Source organism: Phodopus roborovskii, unplaced genomic scaffold, assembly GCF_943737965.1.
Source record: "Phodopus roborovskii unplaced genomic scaffold, PHOROB, whole genome shotgun sequence".
NCBI classification, from domain to species: Eukaryota; Metazoa; Chordata; class Mammalia; order Rodentia; family Cricetidae; genus Phodopus; species Phodopus roborovskii.
In genome coordinates, this window is record NW_026126540.1 from 32,557,115 (window position 1) to 32,580,206 (window position 23,092).

At 41.3% G+C, this 23,092-nt stretch overlaps 1 protein-coding gene across 2 annotated transcripts in view; it reads right to left on the reverse strand.

The window, feature by feature from the left end:
- The window catches only part of Slc22a15 (solute carrier family 22 member 15), a 139,430-nt gene that overhangs the window by 95,849 nt on the left and 20,489 nt on the right, over positions 1–23,092 (reverse strand). For both annotated transcript variants that reach the window (XM_051198730.1, XM_051198731.1), the window contains exons 4-8: positions 22,812–22,976; positions 16,552–16,681; positions 12,695–12,910; positions 10,705–10,845; positions 8,335–8,420 (exon numbers count right to left, since the gene is read on the reverse strand). In XM_051198730.1, the coding sequence (XP_051054687.1) occupies positions 8,335–8,420; positions 10,705–10,845; positions 12,695–12,910; positions 16,552–16,681; positions 22,812–22,976 (738 nt within the window). The remainder of the gene's footprint in view (positions 1–8,334; positions 8,421–10,704; positions 10,846–12,694; positions 12,911–16,551; positions 16,682–22,811; positions 22,977–23,092) is intronic.

Consider the following 23,092-nt stretch of genomic DNA (forward strand, 5'->3'; position numbering starts at 1 on the left):
ATGGAATTCCCTGTAGAATAGCGCACATGATTGGTTAACACATATCTGTTGAGCTAAAAGGCCCTGAGACTCCAATTGGCATGAACATGGTGGGAATAGTTTGTGTTCATGCTGCTTCAGCTGGCAGCAAGAAGGACATATCACACACCTTGTCTAAAACCACATGGGATCAAGCTTCGTCTACTTTAACATGGATGATGTCATCAGACCATGGCCAGGCTTCTTAACCATGTGGGCTGCATTCAATGCTGCCATGATATTTGGGGAGATCTTTGCTAGTGTAGACAGTATATATTTAAGCTACAAGGTCTTTCTAGAAAGATAAGCCATGCCTCCCAGCATTTGCTCCAAGGTATGTTTCTAGTATTCTGAGATTACTAGATTTCGCTTCTGGTAACAATTTAATGAAATTATTCATGTCTCCATTTAAATCAATAATGAGAATACATGAGCCTCATCACTATTTTCTAGAAAACTGAGTCAGAAAAAGATACTGATAGCACCAATGAAAACAATGTTTAGGTGTTTGTGTAAACTGAAGTTCCCAGAAAACAAACAAATAAGAGACCCATGCTGAACACTCTTCACACTGGGAACAATAGGCTAGAACTTTGTAATTATGGAGAGTTAGAATGGTACAGATACACAGTCCAATTATCAGGCTTTCTTTGGTGCCCTTACCAGTCACTCATTCCCAACCCGTGTTTAATCTAATATCTCTTGACTATAAAGAAAAGCCTTTGAAATGGACTCTAGTGGACCAATATCTTCTACCAACTCAAAGGACAAGAATGTCACCAGAGAGTATGTGACACCTGTAACAGAATTGTTGTTGTTGCTTTAATCACCTTGTTATAACCCATTTCCCTGTGGTCCCCACAAATGCAAATGGTAAATGTATTTATTACTTCTTTCATAGGGTACATAGGGTAAAAGCCTATGTACCCGTTTCCTTAATGGAACGCGTTACCCTGGGCACCCTGAACCTATATAGGTTCCTGGACCATGATCATTTATATTTGGCTCAAGAACAAAGTATCTCTTACTTCGCTTGAAATGTGCTGACTTTTAACCATAAATGGCTTTTGGTAGGGATGGATTTCTCTCACACCTTGCCCTATGCACAGTGGCATCTTTCAAAACCACATGGAGGCACCCTACATCTTTACTAACAGGACCAAAGATTGCCATCTGGAAATTTAAATTCACAGGGAGGACACAGAGGCTGTCATCTAACCCCCACAGGGTCCAAAGCTGCAAGCGATTCCCATGTGAGGTGGAAGACACCTCCAGCCATAGCTCATCTGGACAGACTGGCTCTGGCCACAGTCCAAAGCAACTCCATCTGCTGCTTGAACCTTCTCTCCTCTGCTCCTGCCAACACACCTGCAGTCACCTCTTGGGGGGAAGTTCACATCTCCCCCAAGACAGTTTGTGTCAACAGCAGACAGCTTTCTTTGTTAAGATTCCTGCTTGTGCAGCTGCTGGGCTGCTGGCTTTGTTCCCGAAGGCTCTGCAGCCACTGAGCTGGTTCCCTCTGCCTTCCTGACCTACGTTACCAGTCATTTCCAATGAGTGGTCAAAGTGCTGTTTGTGGAAAAAATTGAGCGATTTAAAGGGAAAATTAAATTGAAATTATAGCATTTTAAAAATGGATTTACATAACACTTGTATCTTCCTATGTACTGAACTCCACGAGGTCATAACTTATTTACAGCTATGCAGCTTTGAAGGACTGCATTTACAGGACTTTCAGAAGCCATTTTGGTGCCATCAGAATAAATGTCTCTTCCGTCCATTTATTATTGAGTTGTAAGATCCCATTCTCTATTTTTTTATTTAATCTTTCATCATATATATGTATTCATCTTGCAGATACTTTATGAATATTTTCTTCTAGTGTGTGGCTTCCTTGTTTTCTTTAAGTGTGTTTTGTTTTAGACTCATGTTCCCTCAGTTGCCCAGGCTGGCCCTGAACTCCTGGCTCAAGTGGTAGTCTGTCGGTTCCAAATACAAACCATCAGCTGGGTCATTCTCCTTTATCACTGGAAGACTGTAAGCAAATTAGTTTTGTTTGGCTGTGTTGTAAGACAGCAGTGGCTACCGGTAGTCTAGGCTGTCCTTGAACTAGCTGTGTAGCCAAAGTTGACTTTGAACTCCTGGTGGTCTGCCCACTTCCTCCTGAGTCCTGGGATTGCAGGTGTGCACCAATACACCCAGCTCTCTACCAGCAGATTTTTGGCTGTTCATGTTTATAAACAGTAAGATGGCTATATGTCCTATAGTATAAAACAGCAGGCAGACACAGATCCTTTGCTTTTTCTGGTCCTGAACAGTGAACCCAGGATCTCAGGAATGTGCTCTGCTACAAAGTCACACAGCAAGCCCATTCATTTTTTAACTTTCACGTCTAACTTCTTTCACTTAGCGTAATGAGAGCAACTCATGCTGTGTAGGTCGCAGGTCACATTGAGTAATATGCTGTGCGGATGGATTACAGTTGTTGATCTGGCCATCAGCTGACAGGCATTTGGGTTCCCTCCTACTTGGCTCTAGTGTCAGTCTCATTGTGAGCACTTGTAGCAGCCTTCATTTTCCCATGCTTCCCTTTAAGCAAGTGTCTGTGGCACTGTCCAAGGCAGCGTGATCTGTCACTGGCGTCAGGTCTTTCTTTCTTTCTTTCTTTCTTTCTTTCTTTCTTTCTTTCTTTCTTTTTCTTTTCTGATGTGTGTATTGGTGTCTCAGCACAGATTTGTCATTTTCCTAATGTTTGATGGTTTAAACATCTTTTTCCATACTCATTTGCCATTCTAACAGCTTTATGGATAAGTATCTGCTTAAATCTTCCTGGACATTTGGTATTGTGCTAAAGATAAATCAGTTTGGTGACCTTTGAGTATGATGATATCCTTATCTGTGAACATTACTACCACCAACTCAACTATTTAGTCCTCTTTAGTTCCTCCTCACAACCTTTCATGGTTTCTATGTTATATGTGCTATATAAAATTTTTATCTCTAAAAATTCTTAGATTTTATTACCAGTACCACTATTTAATTATTTGTTAGGTTATTTGCTAATGATATGTAGAAATAAAACTCTGTGTCACATTATTCTAACAAGCTCATTTATTAATTCTATTTTTAAAATTTAATTTTTTTTTTTTTACTTGTTTGTGTAACATGGCATGTGTGTGGTAGTCAGAGGATATCGCTGCGGATTTGGTTTCTCCTTTCACCATGTGGATTCCAGGGATTGAACTCAAGCCACCAGGCTTGGCAGCAAGCACCTTTGCATGTTGAGCCTTCTTGCCAGCCCTCATATATTAATTCTAGTAGATATTTTGTGTATTGCTCAGAATTCTCTATTGTTTCACTCTGTCTCAGCTTGGGTCCCTTTCCTTTCTTCCCATTGTCTTACTGCACTTACTGGTATATTTGTGGAGAATAAGCACCCTGGTCATAGCGAGTATTATTCACTCTTTAGTGACAAAGGAAGCATTGGCTACAGATTTTCCCTTGATCCTGCTTGCCAAGTTAAAGAAATTCCCTTCTGCTTTCAGCTGCTAATATGTTTTATAGTGGATGGGTGCTGAACTCTTAAACGTGCCCTTTCTGCTTAGCTTATACTGGATTATCATGCAACTTGTATTTCTCTTTCTGTCTTTTGTTTGGGGTGCTTGTATTTGAGGGGTAAAGCTTGCTTTTTGTTTGGATTAAGCCTCAGGGTAATTGTTGGCCTAGTCTGAATTGCTATAAATTGGAATTTCTACTCTTATATTTTACATTTTATAGAACCCAGGAGCAAAGCCACCAGGGCTTGCCGTTCTCTGTGGGAATGTTGCTGACCACACATTCAATTTCTCTAGCAGACAAAGGGATGCAAAGGTCATCTGCCTGCTTTCATATAAGATTTCTTAGTTTGTTTTTCTAAAGACTGCACCTAAATTGGATTTACTAGTGTAAGTATATTCATAACATTTTCTCATTAATGCCTAAAATTTCTTTAGTGATGGTCCCATTCTCATTTCTGATATTTGTGATTCATGTCTTCTTGGTTTTCATTAGTTGGGAGATTTATTAGTTTTAATTGGTCCTAAACAACAGGCTTTTGATTTCCTTGATTTTATGTTTTTCTGCTTTCATTCCTTGTTTTTTTTCTCTTATATTTATAATTTTCCTTCTTCTGATTGCATTAACTTAGCTTTCCTTTTTAAAGTTTATCTTCTAGAGACAGAAGTTGAGATTACTAACCTGTTCTGTTGATCATTGATAATTATACAAATGTTGATACCTAAGCCTTGCTTTTTCTCTATGTCATGAGTTTTAATGTTACATATTTAATTTATGGTTTAACTAAAATATCTTCAAACTTCCTTGGTTATTTTATTTGACCTGTGTGTTTTAAAAAGAGTATTGTTTAGTATTCAAATGTTTGAGGATTTTCCAGATATCTTTTTGTTATTTTTTGATTTAATTACATTCTGATGAAGTAATACTTTTATGAGTCTTCAATCCTTTTAATTCTATTTTTTTTAATGTGTAATGGCTTATACTGCAGCATCATACCATAGATGTTCTGTGGCTCTTTGCTCAGAAGTCACATTCCCTTGTGATAGGGTAAGGTGTGGACAAATCAGCTGGGTCATGCTGGTTGTGTCTCGATTTTCTACTTTTTCCATCAACCACTGCATCAGCTATTAAAGGATTAGGTCTAATTCAGCACAGTTTTGCTTTGGGTACTCTGAATGTTTTATGTAAGACACACACATGTGAAATACACGACCATAGTCACATGTCAGGCCACTGTACTGGTGCTGTGCTAGCTTTTATTGGCTTTGTTTGAATTTGCATTACATTTCATGGTGAGCTATTTCTTTTGCTATGTCTGCGATTCATGGATCTCTTCTTCCATGGTATCCAGTCTTTTGCATACTGCATACTTCCTCTTTAGATTTTCTGCGCATGCCTTCTTTATGGTCCCACTTTTCTGCTCATTCCAAGTATACTTTTGTCTACTTAACTTAGTTCTAGTAGTTGCTTGGACTTTAACCACATGGAACATAGTTATAGCAGTTGTTTGGATAGGAACTCAGCCTGAGGGGTCTTGTGATCAAGCACTTGGTCCAGATGTGTTTCTGGTTTGGGGAGAGTTGAGATTATTTGCAAATCCATAGTGAAATATCTTGAGGACCCAAGCATACGCAGGAGATTTATTAGTAATTTACAAATTCTGTACACACATAACCAGGAGGCAAATTCATACAATACTTTTGGTTTACTTGTACCGTGACTCATCCATCGCATGAGGTCAAGTGTGGAATGGAATCTTCCATGTGGGACATTGTGTCGTTAGTGCTCAAAATTCTCAGTGTTGAAAGTTTTTGGATTATGAAACATTTTAGATTTCAGCTTTTTGGATTAGAGGTATTCAACTTATAATTATAAAGCTTGGGCTGCAAGATACTAAACATTTGGTCTTTAGCTTATTTTCTGTGTCTCCTAGAGAAATCACAGTAACCACAAATGCCCCAGAAACTAAAAGCCACAGTCATAGGCAGAAGCTAAAAAGAAGCCAGTGGGTGATGGATGCCAGAGCTGGCACTAAGGGGAGAATGCAGGTGTGAAGTCCTTATTGGGGACACTCAGGGAATGAACAGGAGCACAGTGGGAAGAGAGTGGTCTTCAAGCTCAGACGAGCTGCTAAGAGACAGACACTCCCAGGTCCTCCTCTTAATACATACTTGTCAGAACTTTATAACCTATAGTGTAAAACTCTGAAAAACAGATTTTAAAAACCTAACAAAACATTTTAAAGGGTAAATGTGAATAGTTTCAACAATATTTGTGTGTGTGTGTGTGTGTGTGTGTGTGTTCAAGTGGATTCTAGAAAGAACAGAAAGGATTATGCACACAAAAGTTGGCCATCTGTTCTCGGTTTCTTGTGATGAATCAAATGAAAGGAAATGGGTTTAGCCATCGTGGGAGAGGTTCCTTCTAGCAGTCATGGCTGTTGAAAACAGAAATCACTAACTAAGGGACATTATAGAATTTCTTTCTGAGGAAGTCTTGAAAAATTGACATGCTGTCCACTTTTTCTAAGCATAACAGCAATGTTATCTTCCCTGTGCCTGTGGAAAACACCGCTTCACTGTGTCTAAAGCTGTGTCCATCAAGGGCACAAGCCACAGAGGGGTCCAGCAGTCAGGACAGATGGAGATGAAGAGGGATGGCTGATCTGGATAGAATGCTCAAGTGTGTTAGGAAGGGTCATGAGCAGAGTCCTAGAGGTGGGCTACCTGAATGTACAAAGAAGTACGGGGGAGGGGGGATGGTCACTGGCCTGGCTTCCAGAGGTGGAATGAGACACAGCAAAGTTTGTGGTAACAGACCAAAGCTTTGCTCTCTGAGATGATGCATAGACTATAGACTATGACTGTTTTGGTAGAAAACTAGTTTCCCAAGTTGTCTATACAAGCAAGGTCTGCTGAACATAAGGCTACCACAATTTATCTTTTTGCCCTGGACAAACAACATGAGGGTTCTGGTCCTGATGGAGCATAAGAAATGGGCAAATATTCTGAATTCTCTAGTTTCCATGAGTTGATAAAGCTGCCTGTGCAGCTGTGGTGCAATGGTGGCCTGAATCAAGCTGAAGAGCAGTTTGTGTTGCATAACACAGAACTTCAGGTGGCGACTGATGGTGGAAAATGCACACTGGAGGATCAGGAAGAAGGGCCTAGAACAACTGAACCTCAACAAGTAGCGACTTGCTGAGGGGCAATTAACATGCAGGCTAATCTGATGGGAAATGAACAGTTCATGCTTTCTGGAAGTTACCAAACTTTATGTCTATCTCCATGATTCTCACCCAGAGCACAAGAGCCACTTGACAGCAATCAAAATTCTAAAACAAATCGCAGGGTGTTATTTGCCCATGTGTCTTTGTAGCAAAGCTGTTAGGACCCTCCTCACCGAACCACATCTCCCTGTGCAGGAACTGTCATGCTGCCAATGTGCAAGTACCAAAAACGGAACATGAAGCAAAAGAGGCTTGGAAACTTGCAAGTACCTATGTATCTACTGACTCTTTCTTTTTTATTGTTGAGAAAATACCTTGCTATGCATCCCAAGCCTGCCCTTAATTTGCTATATAGCCCACGTTGGCCTTAAACTTGGGATCCTGCTGCTTTGGTCTCGAGTGCTGGAACTGCCAGCGCACACTGCCATATCTGGCTTTACAGAATTCCTATATAGGGGCAACAGTGTTAACTGGATGACAAAGAGATATTTATTTTTAGATAGGGTCTCATGTATCTCAGGCTGACCTCAAACTTGTTATATGGCCAAGGATGGCCTTGTACTTCTGACCCTCCTGCCTTCATCTCCTGAGTTCCAAAATCACAGATTTGCTACCATGCCTAAATTTTATATGGTCCTGAAGATTGAACCTAGGGCTTCATGCAGTCTAGACAAGCACCTTACCAACTAAAACTACATTACCACACAAAGGAGCATCTTCTGAAGATGTGTTGTGTAGTAAAGCTAAAGAATTATAAAACTACCAAAGCTTCCTACAAATATACTTTATGTGCATGTTATTTTTAAAATTATATCTATCCATATCTCTCTCTCTCTCTCTCTCTCTCTCTCTCTCTCTCTCTTTCTCTGTGTGTGTGTGTGCCACAGCATATGTGTAGAAGTCAGAGAAAAACTTGTGGGCATTGTTCTCACCTCCATTATATAGGCACTAGTGGTCATAAGGAAGGCTTGTGGCAAGGGTCTTCACCAGCTAGGTCAACTCAGCAGCCCTTATTCACACTTTAAAATGGCCAAGAGCACGACCACTGTGATGGACAATGAATGCTACGCTTATGGGGTTGCTGTTACTATTATTAACTCTGGGGAACCAGATGGAGGCATTTAGGGGTTCCAAAGCTACCTTTGCAAACCAGTGTCCAATCCCCAGTCTCGAGATTGGCTAGTGTGTGCAGTTTCATTTGCAGCTGGGAAGGAGTTTCTTTCAGGGCACAAAAGGCCTTGGCCTTCCCCATCATCAAGGAAGCAACTCTAACATCACCAGCACTGCATCCCAGACACCCCAGATGGTAGCTTAATAGCCTGAAAGAATTAATAGTACACCTCCGAGCACATTATTCACCCAGAGAATGGTACAGGCAATGCAAAGAATCTGGCCCATTATAGTCCACACAATTGCTAAATAATATGCAATCACAGAAATGAAGCACAGCATATGGTAATCCCTTTACTATATTGGGATTCATTGTAACAAAAGTGCTTTTCAGATTCCTCGTGGAAATTTAAAAAGCATACCTTTTTTTTCTGGAAGAAACATCACAATAAGACAGGCCAGTCCTCCAAGGCACAGAAACGCTGCTAGTGTTCGCTTCCGACCAAACCTAAACAACAGAAGGAAATTATGTTTCTCTAAAGAAGCTTAGCAAGCCATCTTTCCTTTCCTCTGATTTTCCTACTTAAGTGTTCCGGATTTAATCTCTTTTTTTTTTTTTTTTTTTTTTTTTTTTTTTTTTGAGTAGGTGGAAAATGTAGCTGGTCAGGAGACAGGTCAGGATATATGTAAGCATAAAAAGGGAATCCACCAGATGGCAGGATCAGATCATGTACACGGATGGGGAATCAGGTATTTCCCAGAATGTGTACTGAGGGAGGACTTTCTTAAATGCTTGCCATCCATTACCTCACTCGGTTTATCACCTAATGATAAACATGTAGCATGTGCTATTTCACTCTCCAGCTTTCAGAGACCAAATCTAGCAGAGAGAATGGAATCCCCTAGGTTGTTTTATTCTCTGTTCGCCTGACTCTTAAAGGGGTTGGAAGTTTTATTAAATACAGGGCTTGGTAGGCCTTTTTGTTTCTTTGTCTCAATCTTTTAGAAATATTAACAGAAAAAAATAATTATTAGTGGTTTCTATTTGACAAAAATGTGCTACACACTTTTATTTCCAAATAAGTGGTCCAGGCTTAGAAGAAAGATGCTACATTAATCTCCATTCTCTAAGGGACAGCAACAGGCCAGGTCCTCTACGAAGAACTTTAGTATTTACTTGTAATTCTGATAACTAACTAAATTGTCAGGATAATGTTATAATTGTCGGTTATAGAATAATTACAAATGGAAGCTTAGTGGGGGAACTTAATAAAGTCAGAAAGCTAACACATGGCTTAGACTAGAACGAAACCCAGGTCTCTTTGACCCAACAGGCACCAACCTTCTTCCCTTCAGATTCTAACCCAGCCTTGAGGCAGTAGCTGCTAGAAAGCAGGAAAGGTCTGTTGTCTTTTTGACAGCTATTTCTGGGTTATTTTTTTTAACATCTAGCTTGGAATGGCTTTTGGGCGACACTGACCATGATAGGAAGGCCCTAGGCAAAGGCTACTCCTGTGAATAATTTCTTGGTGATGTTAAAAGTGCCCATCAAAAGTATACACAGGAACCTGTAGCTGCAAAGAAGTGGATGTACTCTTCCAGGGATGTTGAGTGTAATGGCTGGCCTGCTGCTGGGACCATGATGAGAGTAAGTGACGGCCAATGATAGAAGACTCAGACAAGGCAACTGCGAAGCTGCCCAGGAGAAAAACCTCCAACAGAACAGAGTCCTGTATTTGGGCTGCAGGACTCTCAGCCAAAGCATGCTGGCAGGTGTGGCAGGAGAGTTGGGATATTACAGTTCAATGCTTTTCTGGCTTTTTCCTTCTGGTCACTAGCCCACTTCTATGCTCAGTAATGCTTTCCTCTTTTTTTTTTTTTTTTTTTTTTTTAATACAAATAAACAAGAACCTGGAACAGGTTGGCCTGGCACTTAGCATTTATTTCTTGATACTTCTCTTCATCTCTCCTTCAGACACTGGCCAAAGACTAAGCACATTTTCCTTGGCATTCTGGATAGCATTGTTTCTATTACATTCTCTACATTCCCCTCTGCCTGGATTTCCAGCCTGCTTGCCCTGTTGTTTTCTTTCAAACTCTAATAAAATTATCTTTAAGCTTCCTTCCAAGCCTGTCCCTAAATTCTTTTATTAATGAGCCTAAATAACCCCAAAGGAATCTTGGTTTCCTTATTAACAGTATCAGGATGCTCGGTGTTATAGTTTGGGTTGAAATGACAATGTCTAGACAGTAAGAAATGTCATAATTCAACTGGTTCCTAGCTCACTAAATAACAGAAGGGATAATCAGACCAGGATGCAGATCTCTAGAATATAACACTTGAAATTTCACTTCCTTTCAAAAGCAGCAAAGGCAGGGTATACTCTGCCCCTTCTAAGTAGTTCTTAGGCAGTAGGAAGTCTTTCTAGTTCTGTCTGGTTTTGTCTTCCTGCTTATAAAACCTCTGAACTCTGAGTTGATGGTATTCTATCTATGTGGAGCTAACAACCATTGTTCAGGCCTCTTAATTTGCACAGACCTCAGACAGTAGGTAGTACCTTTTACACTGAGTTAAAACCTACAAAAGCATTCACATACACAAAACTCATGAGCTATGTTAATAAAAAGTAAACTTAGCTGCATTTAGCCTGAGAGAAACTCTGATGGACAGTGCTGACCATATACTGTCTATGACCAAAGAGCCTAACAATTAGGTATGTGCATATGGGAAGAATGTATGTGTGCTCCAATACACGGCCTCTATAGTATGCCTCGTTGTTGTCCATACTCACCATCTTTGGTTAATCAGGTAGATGCAGAGAGGGTAGGATGGAATCTCTATGAGGCCAGATAAGGCCAGGTTGGCATAAATACTGCCCCCTAGGTCACCCGCACTCAGGGTGAGGCCGTAGTACACCAAGCTGCACACAAACCTGCATCAGGGATCAAAGGCCCGAGAGGTAAGAGAAAAGTCCATAGGGCAGGGCCCAGATTTCCAGCACAGATTAAACAGTAGCAGTTCAACATAAAACCCTTTGCTCCAAGTAATGAGTTTTACTCTCCCACTAAGCTTTCTATCTTAATCTAAACTTTCATACTATTAAGAAACAAAGGCATAATGTGGCTTTGGGAGTGATTTATGTCTATGTGTTATATAAAGCAAATGAATGGATAGTCCTGCTTGAGGAAAGACATTGTTCTTGCCTCCTCAAGCATTTTTGCACTGAAGTGAAAACAATGGCCCTATTCATACTTTATTGGGTACCACAATCTAGGGAACACTGGCCTGTGGCCTTTTTGATATTATCAGAAGGGCTGGATTAAGCTTCCTATGGGGAAAGCCAATAAGGGATGGCTAGAGAATGGGCTGTATCCTCAGGTTGGTCATCTGCAGGCCACAAATGCCAGGCTCTCCATCTCCCTAGAACCCTAGTCACTTCCTGTCCCAGGTCTTCAGCAGGCACACATACTGCAGAGACAAGATTAGGGAAGAAAAGGCCAGGGTCACAGTAGAGCAGGAACATCTGGAAAGATCAACAGGGATGGAGGCTCTTGAGAGACATTAATTAATTTCTGCACAGCATCACTGAAATTCACACTTAGGGAGTACCTGCAGCTCTGGTATTGGACCAGACACATGCCTGTCTCTTGCAGTGGGGAATGATGCACCAAGGAGCTCAGATCAACTGAGTGCCAACCTGGAGCTCCAAAGCACAGTGAAGTGGTAAGAGGAACATTAGTGTCTGGAAAGCTGCTGCATTAAAATCATGACACAGCACAGATGGTTCCAAGAACCATCAGACTGGCCTATACTAGTATATGAAGACAGCTGATAAACCACAAGTTCCTACCCAAGCAATAGATTACCTGGGCTTTCCAATGCCAATAGTTCATCTTTTGCTGTTGACTACGGCTAGTGCTTTCTAAAGAGGTTCCTCATTTGTTTCTATTTTGTTTTCCATAGAAAATGCCTGGCATGTTATAGCTGCACTGGGGTCCCCTCTACCAAAAAACATAGCAGTGGGCCAAGTGTCCTAGGCTGTGAAGGACAGGCTATAGCGGGTTTCGGATACAGCCCAGAGACAAGCAGAGAAACATTTGGCTGATGATATATAATGCCTTAGGCTTACTTCCTTATACCACAAAACGTAGCTTTACAAGTAGCTACTTCCTCCAAAGCAGCTGATAGACCATGTAATGAGAAAACTCAGAAGTGGCTAGAGCTCTGGGTTCCTATACACTAGGGATTTGCTTCTAACTACTAAGAAATTCTAAGAGGCAGATCTGCACTACACTGTGGCTTTGGTTTTCAGAGGTTCTCCTTGTCTCCATGTTTGACATTCATATGCACTTATCACACTCTAGGATGTGAGCCTCATCAACCATCTCCCTGAAACCTCATTCTTCAAACTGAGTCACCTAGAACTCTGGATGCAGCTTATATAACTCAGGACCATTCTGAGAGGCAGGCTGGAATACACTAAGTAACTGAATATCAGGCTCAGAGTGCTAAACCTTCACTCACTGACTTGATGTGTGATTTTGATCATTCCTTCTAGCTCCTGGGAACCTATTAGCACCAGAGAGAACATTTCCAAGAGAGCATGGGATTATACACAGAAATCCCTGAGGGACAGGGCGGGGGACTTGTGCGATTCTGTTTTTAACAGGACAACCTCAAGCTGACATGAGGTCAGTCTCTCTGTAGCCACACAGTAGGAGCAAGCTATCAAGAGACCGTTAGCCCTCAAACTGAAGATCCCCAACACCTCTCAGAGTTACCAGATGAACATCAGGGTCAGAGTGTGTCCTAGGAGGACGCGGTAACGGAACAGATCCAGGAAGCTTCCCGTTTCCCTGCAGCTCCTGTTGGCCGGATGTGTGAGTGAGAATGTGCACTTGAGCTTGCGGTTCCTCTTGGCAATGAGGTACAGAGCCTCTTCTGCCTCACTCAGTCGACCCTGGGAGTATAACCAACGAGGTGATTCAGGAATGAATCTGAAAGAGACGTCATTAAAGGCTGGATATTCATACAGGTGCACGTGCAGAGGAAGGAGACAGTCACCCCCTCTGTAGGAGGCTTCCCTCATCATGACTCCATGCACAAGCCTTAAGTATGACCTTCCCAGTGACACAGGAGACAGGATAAAGGACAAAGAGGGCTACACTGCGGCAGTGGTAAGTGGTGCCTTATTAGTTGGAACTGAGAACCTACATTTCAAATATTGTTTTGATAAAAGTAAATAGTTTCCATCTCTTTTAAAAGAAGTTTCGGTAAGTGAATGGCAAATCTACCATACTGAAGCAAGCATATTGCTCACACAGCACAAGTTAGGCACAGTTCTGAATCTCCACTAGAGGTTGGAAGACAACATAGCGGTGGGCACAGTCTCACTTTACATTTTTGTCTTTTTCTTTCTCTGAGACAGAGTCTCACTATGTAGAACAGGTTTACCTTAAACTTGGTACATAGCCCAGGATAGCCCTGAACTTAACATTCCAGAGTGCTGGGATCGGACATGCAACACCATGCCTAATCAACTGTGTTCTGAAACTCTGGAAAAGTCTCACATTGAGATAGAAATCTTTATATCTAATCAAACGAAGCATTTCAAAGGTATTTTTAATATAATGACATGTTATTTGGGATGGAGATGTTATTTTAAGACTACACAGAAGCATGGAACAGTATAATACATCTTTGACCCTTGTTGTTCACTGCTTCTGCTTCTCAATACTCCAGCCATCCAATGTGCCAACTTCAGTGTCCTGAGGGTCCTTCCTGTTTCATCAAGACTGTAAAGAATAAAGTTATTGGCAGGGAAACTTCTAGCTACAGAACAACAGGTGTTTCCTAATACAGCCACAAAGTGTCGAACTACTTTGTGGTCTGCCACTAGAGTCTCTACAGTTTCAAAACTTAGATACTACATAGATTTTTGCTTCACCATTCTGCCTACGTTTAAAGAGGTTTTGTCCCAAAGACAAAACCATGAGAGAATGGAAGCCTTTTTAAAAAATTCAGTGTGTGTGTGTGTGTGTGTGTGTGTGTGTGTGTGTGTGTGTGCTCAAGTGTGCAAGTTAATATGCTGTATTCTTACAGATCAGAGGAGGATGTCAGGCCCTCTAATCTGTTCACTCTTTGCCTTATTTCTTTAAGGCAGAGTGTCCCGTTGAACCAGGAACTAGAGCAGTTTCTCCTTTCTCTGCTTTCCACAGTGCTGGAGTACTGGGGCACGTAGCCATATTCAGCTTTTTGTGTGGGTACTAGGATGGGAACTCATCTTTAAATCTGCAAAGCAAGCACTCTTATCCACTGACCCATCTCTCCAGCCTCGAAGTCTTTCTTCTTCACTAAACACAAAATCAAAGTACTTTATTTTTAAAAGTCTAATCTGACACTCTTGGCCTTCTGATACTTCGCAGGCAGGATAGTAAGCAATAAGCACTCCAGATTCCAGAAGCTTAGTAGACAGTGGTTCTGTCAACAACTACTCAGTGAGCATTCCATTTTCACAGAGAAGTATAATGGGTGCTGAGAGGAAAGAAGCTGGGACAAAAAAAAGGAGCTTCCACAGAATTTACCCACTGGGGACAAGGACACTCACTCATGCACAACATTGGACTGTCAATCAAAGTCATCTATGTCTTATAAAATCTTCTAGGCACCTCCTTGTTGCCATTAATCATTGTTATTGACTAGTCAGTAAACAACCAAGTCAACATTGTTCTGTTGGAAGCTACTGTGTACAACATAGAACTACTATGTACAAGATACATCTTACAATATAAAGCTATGTGTACAATATAGAGCTACTGTGTACAATGTAGGGCTACTGTGTACAACAAGGGCTACTGTGTACAACACAAAGCTATTGTGTACAACACAGAGCTACAGTATACAAGATACAACTACTGTGTACAACATAGGGCTACTGTGTTCAATACAGAGCTACTGTGTACAATATAGAGTTAGTGTTCACAATATAAAGCTATTGTGTGAGATGATTTGATTGAGTCTTAATATAAATAAAAAGAATTTGAAGACGACAGCTGACCTGCCTATATACAGAAAACATATGAAAATAAATTTAAATAGGGTAGAGTTAGAAGGAATGAAAAAGAACCAGCAGGAAGCATATCAAAATCTTGACATGATTGTCATGGTTAACAGTGGTTGTATACTCCCTGGCCTTTGTGTTTTCAGGATTGTAAATTAACAATAAAACCCCAAGACTTCATCCATCATATTGAAGAGGATATTTGAGACTGAGAATACTTGTAGAAACCAGGAGTCCTTTCCCCTCTGCTTTCTATTGCTCATGTCCTGAATTCATCTCCCAGTGAGAACATTTCATCATTTAGCATTAAATAGTAACTAACTCAGCCTGAAGACTCAGAAAAAGAAAGGCGCAATGACTCACATCATTCATTGAATTTACCTGAACTGAAGGAGAGCCAGACTGGGTACAGAAATATGAGCTTCGTTAAGTATTTGAAAAGAAAACCCATTTATTCACCAATATTTACATGACTGCTTATTAACTCCATGTACTACATGAAGCATGATTTTATTACTTTAAAAAATGTAAAATGTGCAAGCTACTAAAATATTATTTCCCTTTATAATAATAAAATTACCTCACCATGCTTCACACAGCTCAATCCTTTTAAGTTTTTTTTTTTTTTTTTTTTTTAATGCAGGTTAACTATTCTGCATTAAACAACGCTCTTGTTTTCATAGACACCGTGGAAGCGAATTTCATTTCAGATCCCACCAAGTCTCAACTTAGAAACTGAACAAAGAACTACTAAATGAAGAGCAACTGTAATTAAGACACTGCCACGGGTCTATCTTACTGTATGTCACAAAGGAAACCTGGTACCACCAGATGAAATTCTTGTTTACACAAAGATTTTCATCTGATACCTTCGGGAAGAAATAGCTTTCACTGGCCACACTGAAGTTGGTTAAGTGGGCTGAAGTTGTTGGCTAGCCACCATGATGTGAAAACTTGGGTGATTGTTTATGGAGCCCATCTGGCTCGGGAATTATTCTTGTACTACTGTGAGCATTCCTGTAGACAAGATATCTCATATGGACTTTATGCTTAGAGGACTTGAACTGAGACTCCCATGCAAGGGGAACAGCTGCCACTAATGTTCAGCACTTACACTTGGCTCCACAGGATCAGACCTCAGCTGCACACCTAGTCCATGGCCAGATCCAGCTTGAAGATCTTTAAGATTAAGGCACTGGGTTAAAAAACAAAAAAGAATGGGAGGGAGGGATGAAGGGAAGGAGAAAAGGAAGGAAGGAAGGGAGAAAGGAAGGAAGGAGTTTCCAAACACCTGAAGGCTTTGCAAATGCAATTTACTCTAAACATGAGATACCTTCATTCTGAGTTAATCAGCTAACATCTCTCTCTTCCAAGGAGCTGACAAGAATTGAGTGTTTGCAGTTTAGCTTTTCCCAGAACTGACTGCAAGCAAGTCCTTGAAAGGAGTGACAATGCTCACTCACTCACTCACTCACTCACTCACTCACTCACTCACTCACTCACTCACCCACTCACTCACATTCTTCTAAGATACTCCTGTTTATGGAACAAAAATTCCAAGGAGAAAAGTCTACTTACAAAGATAAGAGAAAGACTACTGTTCCTTGAAGGTTGACCAGAACAGCTAGGGTCCTCCAGGAGCGGATGAAGTATCCTAACAGGGCATATTGCGCGATGCCAACAGCAAAGAACAGACCACCGATGGATCCTAATGCAGGGGAAAGAGAATTGTCGTTGCCGAAGACCACCCACAGCACCCTTTGAAGTCCTCATCGGTGTACAGGTCCTCCTTGTGAGACATCAGCTCTGTGCTACTAAGTGTGAGTGGCAGAACACAGGGAAAGACTATGCAAGCACCCAGCTTCAAATGTATAACAGCAAGGAGGGCCAGAAACCTGTGGCTTGGAAAAAGGCAGCTGGAATCATGCAGCACATGTGGACAAGATAAAGTTCAGAGCTTCTGTCAGATGCCATCTGTACTGCTTGCTGCACTGACTTCTGCCTGCATCTGTGGCTGAGGCTGAAGATATTTTTCAATGTGGGCGATGTTAATTTCAAGTCATGCATTCCTGGCAATGCTGGTCTTAATCTTTTTTTTTTTTTTAAGGTTCCCTTCTACTTTTATTTTGTGTGTGTGTGTGTTTCCATGTGTGTGCCATGGTGCACTTAAAGTCAGAATACAACTTGTGGTAGCTGGCTCCCTCCTTCCATTATGTGAGTTCCACAGCTCAAACTCGATCATCGGAGCAAGCAATAGAGTAGCTTGCAGTTTAGGGGAAGATATCTAGAACAGTGTAATGGATATGGCCAAGCCCAACCTGTACAAGGTCCACTGGCATTCTGAGCCACTCCCATCTCCTTTCCCCTTTCTATGGAAAGGCAGTTTTAGATGGGTTTTGCTTATCTTATTTTTTTTTCTTTCCAGAAAGTGTGTTAATCCACTGAGCCATCTTGTAAGTTCCTGGATCTTAATCTTTATTTTGGAGGCTACTCACATAAAATAATATCTTAGGCCACTCCCAATTCCTCCCATCATCTTTCTCTACTTAATTTATCTCCATCAGATGTAAGACACTTTACATTTTCTTGTTTCTCACCTGACTCTCCCAAGTAGAACATAAGCCTTTTGAAGCATGTATTTTTATCAAAACACTGATGGAAAAATATCAACCATAGAACTGGAAAGAAACCTATTGTTTAAAAAATAAGTGTTGAGATGGCGATTAAATACACCAGCTTGCCTGACGTTCTTGCAAACTCTATACCTCTGACACACTTTTTGTAACAACTATTATCACTGTGGGCGGGTTATTGAGATATCTGTAGAGAATAACATATTGTGTGCACTGTTTTATGAAACAGGTACCATTACTAACCACACACTGAAGCAATAAAACAGCTTGAGGGTTAGGGGAAGTGTGCTGTATATAGCAAAGCCTGGCCCTGGACAAAGTTCACTGGCATTCTGAGCCACTGCCATCTCTCATTTCTATGGAAAGGCAGCTTTTAGATGGGCTTTGTTTGTCTTAGTCTTCATATTTCTGATAATCTTATAATCTTATAAACAAGTGCTTTCTTTGATCACTGTTTAGAGCTTATCACTTTATGACAAGACATGATGACTAATATACATTTGCCCTATCTATGGAAAGAAGGAGCCAAAGGTGTGTGTGTGTGTGTGTGTGTGTGTGTGTGTGCCCGCATGGGTGCGTGTGTGCGTGTTCCACATTCTGAGAGCATGATTCAGCAAGTAAGGGAATAGAGACTGTATGGAGTCCCCTGGAAATGTAAGATAATCAATAACTATTTGGATTCATTATGCTGCATCAAAGAGCACGTGGCTAGCTTCCAAGGATAAGACTTCCCTGCCATGCAGTATTCACCTATGGTGACACACAAAAAGAACACAGTCAGGGGACAGGATAGGCTAGTTTGAGAAGGATCAAGTTTAAACTGAGTTTTACCAAATACTACCACAGTAGTTCTCAACCTATAGGTCACCACCCCTTTGGGGTCAAATGACCCTTTCACAGGGCCATATATCAGATATCCTGTATTATCAGATATTTACAACTCTTAAGAGTAGCAAAATTATAGTCATGAAGCGCAATGAAAATAAGTTTATGATTGGGGGTCACCACAATATGACGAACTGTATAAAAAGGTCAAAGCATTAGGAAGGCTGAGAACCACCATGCTATAGTGTGATTATGAACAAGACACTGTCTTCATGAACTTCCATCTTCTCACCATTGAAATAGAAACAATACTGGTCTCAAAAGGTAGTTTTCATTATTAATGCTTCCCCCCAAATAATGCTTGCTATACAAAGGTTATATTTGTATAGCCCTCCTCACTGCAGTGAAATGTCTGACAGGAAGCGCTAAGGGTGGAAGGGTTTATTTTGGCTGAAACTCTGAGAAGGTTGGAGTCTGTTATGTGGAGAAGCATGGCAGTGGGAGTGTGATGCTACTTGTTCACATCTGGACAGCACAGGAAGCACCCATTTCTCTTTCGCTTTCCTCACCCTCAGCCCCTGGGATGGTACCTCCTCCCAGGGTACATCTTCCCTCCTCAGTCTCTGGAAACTCTATGACAGCTGTGCCCCAAAGTGTGCTCACTGAAGTATTTCTTAGCACACACAAGTTAACAATTGCAATTAGCTACCACAGCATCCTATTACAATCTGGGTTTGGGTTTACACGCTCTCATCCATTAATCAGGGCAGGGAGGGACAGAGAGGACATCTGGAAGCCTCTGGTTATGAGTATGCACTTCAGGATATATATATATTTGCCATACTTTCCTGTCTAATTTCAAGAACCTCTCAACCACACTATCCTGGAGAACTGGTTGTGCAGCTGAAGGGAACCAATCACAGTTCCCTTAGCTGAAAGAGTAGCCTTAGCTTGACCAATCAGAACTTATAATTCTAAAACCTGCTTTTGGAGCTGGTGCATCTCATCTCTGGCTGAGAAAGTTTCCAGAGAGGGTGGAGAGCAGAGATGAGAAACACCTGTTTTCCAGGTTTCAGAAATCTCTGAGGCCCAGCTGTGCTGCCTCTAGATGTTGAGCAAATGATTTCCCTCTTTGTCTACACTACTGGGAGTTGAGCTCTGTCATAGCTAACAAAAGACGGTACCAAATGGACATGGTGAACAAGAGGAGGATGACTCAAAGATGGGATGACAATAGAAGGCAGGGGTCAAGATGATGATGTCAATTGTAGATAGAAAGTGGTGTTGAATCCGATGGGCTAATAGACAGTCACAACTAAAGTCCAGCAAGAAGCCATACACCCATGCTGGCAACGAGAGCAGGCACTAGGCAAAGAGCTGCACATACGATGTGATGTGCCTGCCTCCTGTGATGTTTGGATGAAACCATTAAAACTTTGTTTCAAGTCCCTTTATCATTGTAGTCCTGGACCACCATGTGTGGTTTACTTAATGTCTATCTACCCCAAGGTCTTTATGCTTTCATTCACACTTGCTTTCCACCTATTTCTTACACATCAAAGTCTCCTGTCCCTGCTCAGTTGGCAGATTAAAAAATACTGTTTAGTTCTGACTTTATTTTGTAAAGACTGACCCAAGTCTGAAGTGTCCCTTAGGCCCCTCTGTCCATCTCTCAAACTCAATTTTCCAACTTCTTCTCTCCTACAGCTCCCACCTAGTCAGAACCACTGGGCCCACACAGACAGACTTCTCAGTGTTTATCTCTCTTCTCTGTTGTCCTATATCCATAAGAACAACTTTTCTGTATGAGGTCTTTCCTCTATGTAACATAAGCCCAAGACCTTCCTCTGCATTTTGATTTAAAATCCAACACATATATGTATATATGCATATATGTATACATATGTGCATATAATAATAATTAATAAAAAAGAGGGCATGAATTTGAAGAAGGGTAGGGAGGGGCACATGAGAGGTTTGGAGGGAGGCAAGGGAAGGAGGAGCATAATCATAATCTCAATTTTGTTTGTCTGTTTTTCAAGACAAGGTTTCTCTGTGTAGTTGCTCTGGCTGTCCTGGAATTCATTCTGTAGACCAGGCTGGCCTTGAACTCAGAGATCTGCCTGCCTCTGCTTCCCTAATGCTACGATTAAGACATGCTACACTACCACCTGGTTCAATTTTTTTTTTTTTAATGTTAGTGGTAGTTTATTACAGCAACAACCAGACACAACTCATTCTCTGGAATAATACAGCATCTAATAAACTGAACCATGGAGGAAAGCATTCTTCAAATCTATGCAGGAGGTAACATATTCAATATATACAATTTTTTAAATTAGTGAATTAGTTCTAAAGAGTAACAATGACATTCTCTCATAATATTGTCATTTAGATACATTTTTATCAATCATAAGGCCAATTTTATTCCCTTATTGGTACAAAATATTTGTTTGTGCCAATAATTGTCAAGTTAATGAAAGTTTTTAAAAAAAATCTCAAAAAGTTATTAGTACAAATCTGTAATCTAAAATGTAGAGGTTCAGACAAACACTCTCCTAAAACAATATTTGAAGTTATATAACGTGTGTGTGCGCGCACGTGCATGTGTGTGTGTGTGCCTGTATGTATAAGTGTGTGTGGGGGGGGATGCATGTACCTGGGCATGTGGAGGCCAGAGATTGATATATGTCTTCTTCTATTGCTCATCACAGTACAGTTTGAAACAAGATCTCTTACTGAACAAGAACTTTGGCATTTCAGTTAATCCAGCTGGTCAGCAGGCTTAGGGATCTAAGTGTTCCCACTTCCCCAGCTGAGGTGACAGACAAACTGTCATGCCTAGCTTCCAATATGAGTGCTGGGGAAATCTGAAATCAGCAAACGTGTTATTCACTGAGCCATCTCCCCAGTTCCCAACCTTTATGCTGCCTAGTTTTACATCAACTTGACTTAAGTTTGAGTCATTTTGAAAGAGGGAAGCTCAACTAAGAAAATATCTCCGTAAGACTGGCCTATGGGCAAGCCTGTAGTGTGTTTTCTCGACTGATGATTGATGTGAGGAGTCCAAGCTCATTGTAGTAAGTAACACCCCTCCCCAGGCTGGTGGTCTTGGGTGCCTGTAAACAAGTAATTTAGTAAGTCATGTAAAGCAAGCCAGTAAGCAGCACTCTTCCAAGCTCTATGCACCAGTTCCTGCCCTGACTTCCCTGGATGATAGACTACAAAGAGTAAGGAGAAATAAACCCTTTCCTCCCCAAGTTGATTTTGGCCATCGTGTTTTATCATAGCAATAGAAACCCTACCTAAAACAAACTTTAAAAATAATCACTGGGCCCGTGAGATGGTTCAGTGGGTAAAGGTGCTTGCTGTCAAGACTGGTGATTTCTGCTCAATCCTCAGGTCCCACATGGTGGAAGGAAAGAACTCACTCCTGAAGGTTTTCTCTGACCCTGTGCATGTGAGCATGTGTGTGTGTGTGTGTATTGTGTGTGTGTGTGAGAGAGAGAGAGAACACACACATGCTAAATAAATTAATGTAAAAATTTTAAATAATTCTTTTACTGTACTGTGGTGTTGAGAATATGCTAGAATTATTAGAGATAATACAGAATGCGGCCTCAATTGCATCAATAAGAAATGCTACAACAATGCCCTCTAGTGACTGGAGAGAACAGTAAAAATGAGGAAATCCCTGAAACACAAGTCAAAAGGACACAGGAAAGGCCTTAAGTTTCTGGCCTTACACTATTCCCAGGATCAGGGAGAAAGAGATGGATGCTGTTCTGAGCAAATGGAACACTCACCGCAGTCATCTGCACACAGGCCGTGAGGTGGGTGGCCACGTCACTCTCTGTGAGGCAGGCCCAGGGAAGAGTTCTACCAGGCAATATGCACAACATGATGTCTGACATCCTGAAGAATGCACTGGAGAAAGCAAGGCTGAGCGGACTGAGCATCCCTAATACAAAACCCCTAATACAAAACCCCAAATCCCAACTGTCCCAAACTCCGAAACGCTGCGAGAGCCAGCACATCTCTCAAATGAAAAGCCCATACTTTACCTTGGCTGTGATGGTTTGGACCCAAAATAGAGGCACTGAAACTACTGCATAACATCACCTTCGGGCTATGCGCATAAAGGAGCTATGAAATGTAAATGCAGTTTGTGTTTAGAATTGGGTGGCATCTCCAAGGTATCTCATTATGCATAAAAATTTGGAATCTGGAACATTCCTGGCCCCCAGCATTAGGGTAAGGAATACTTGGCCTGCAGATATGACATGCCTCAAGTCCCAGTGTGTTTTCAGACTAGGGTTGAAGCTGGGACCCAGCAAGGCTTTCCACTCACATCCAGGGCTGCACAAAGTGAAGCAGTACCTGCAAGTGCCCAGTAGGCGGTGCCCACGCATTCGTTTAGCAGGACAAAGGCCACCAGGGACATTCCTCCATTCATCACGCCCACCAAGAATCGAGTTACTGCAAAGAATTCATATGAGGGGGAAAACCCATTTGCGATAGCAAATAAGATGTCAAGAGCAAAACCTGGGAAGAGAGGAACAATATTCAATGACCCAGCAGCAAAACAGCATTTGAAGAAAATAATAAATTATATTCATCAGTTTGTGAAATAAACCTTTGTAAACTTAAATGTCCTGAGC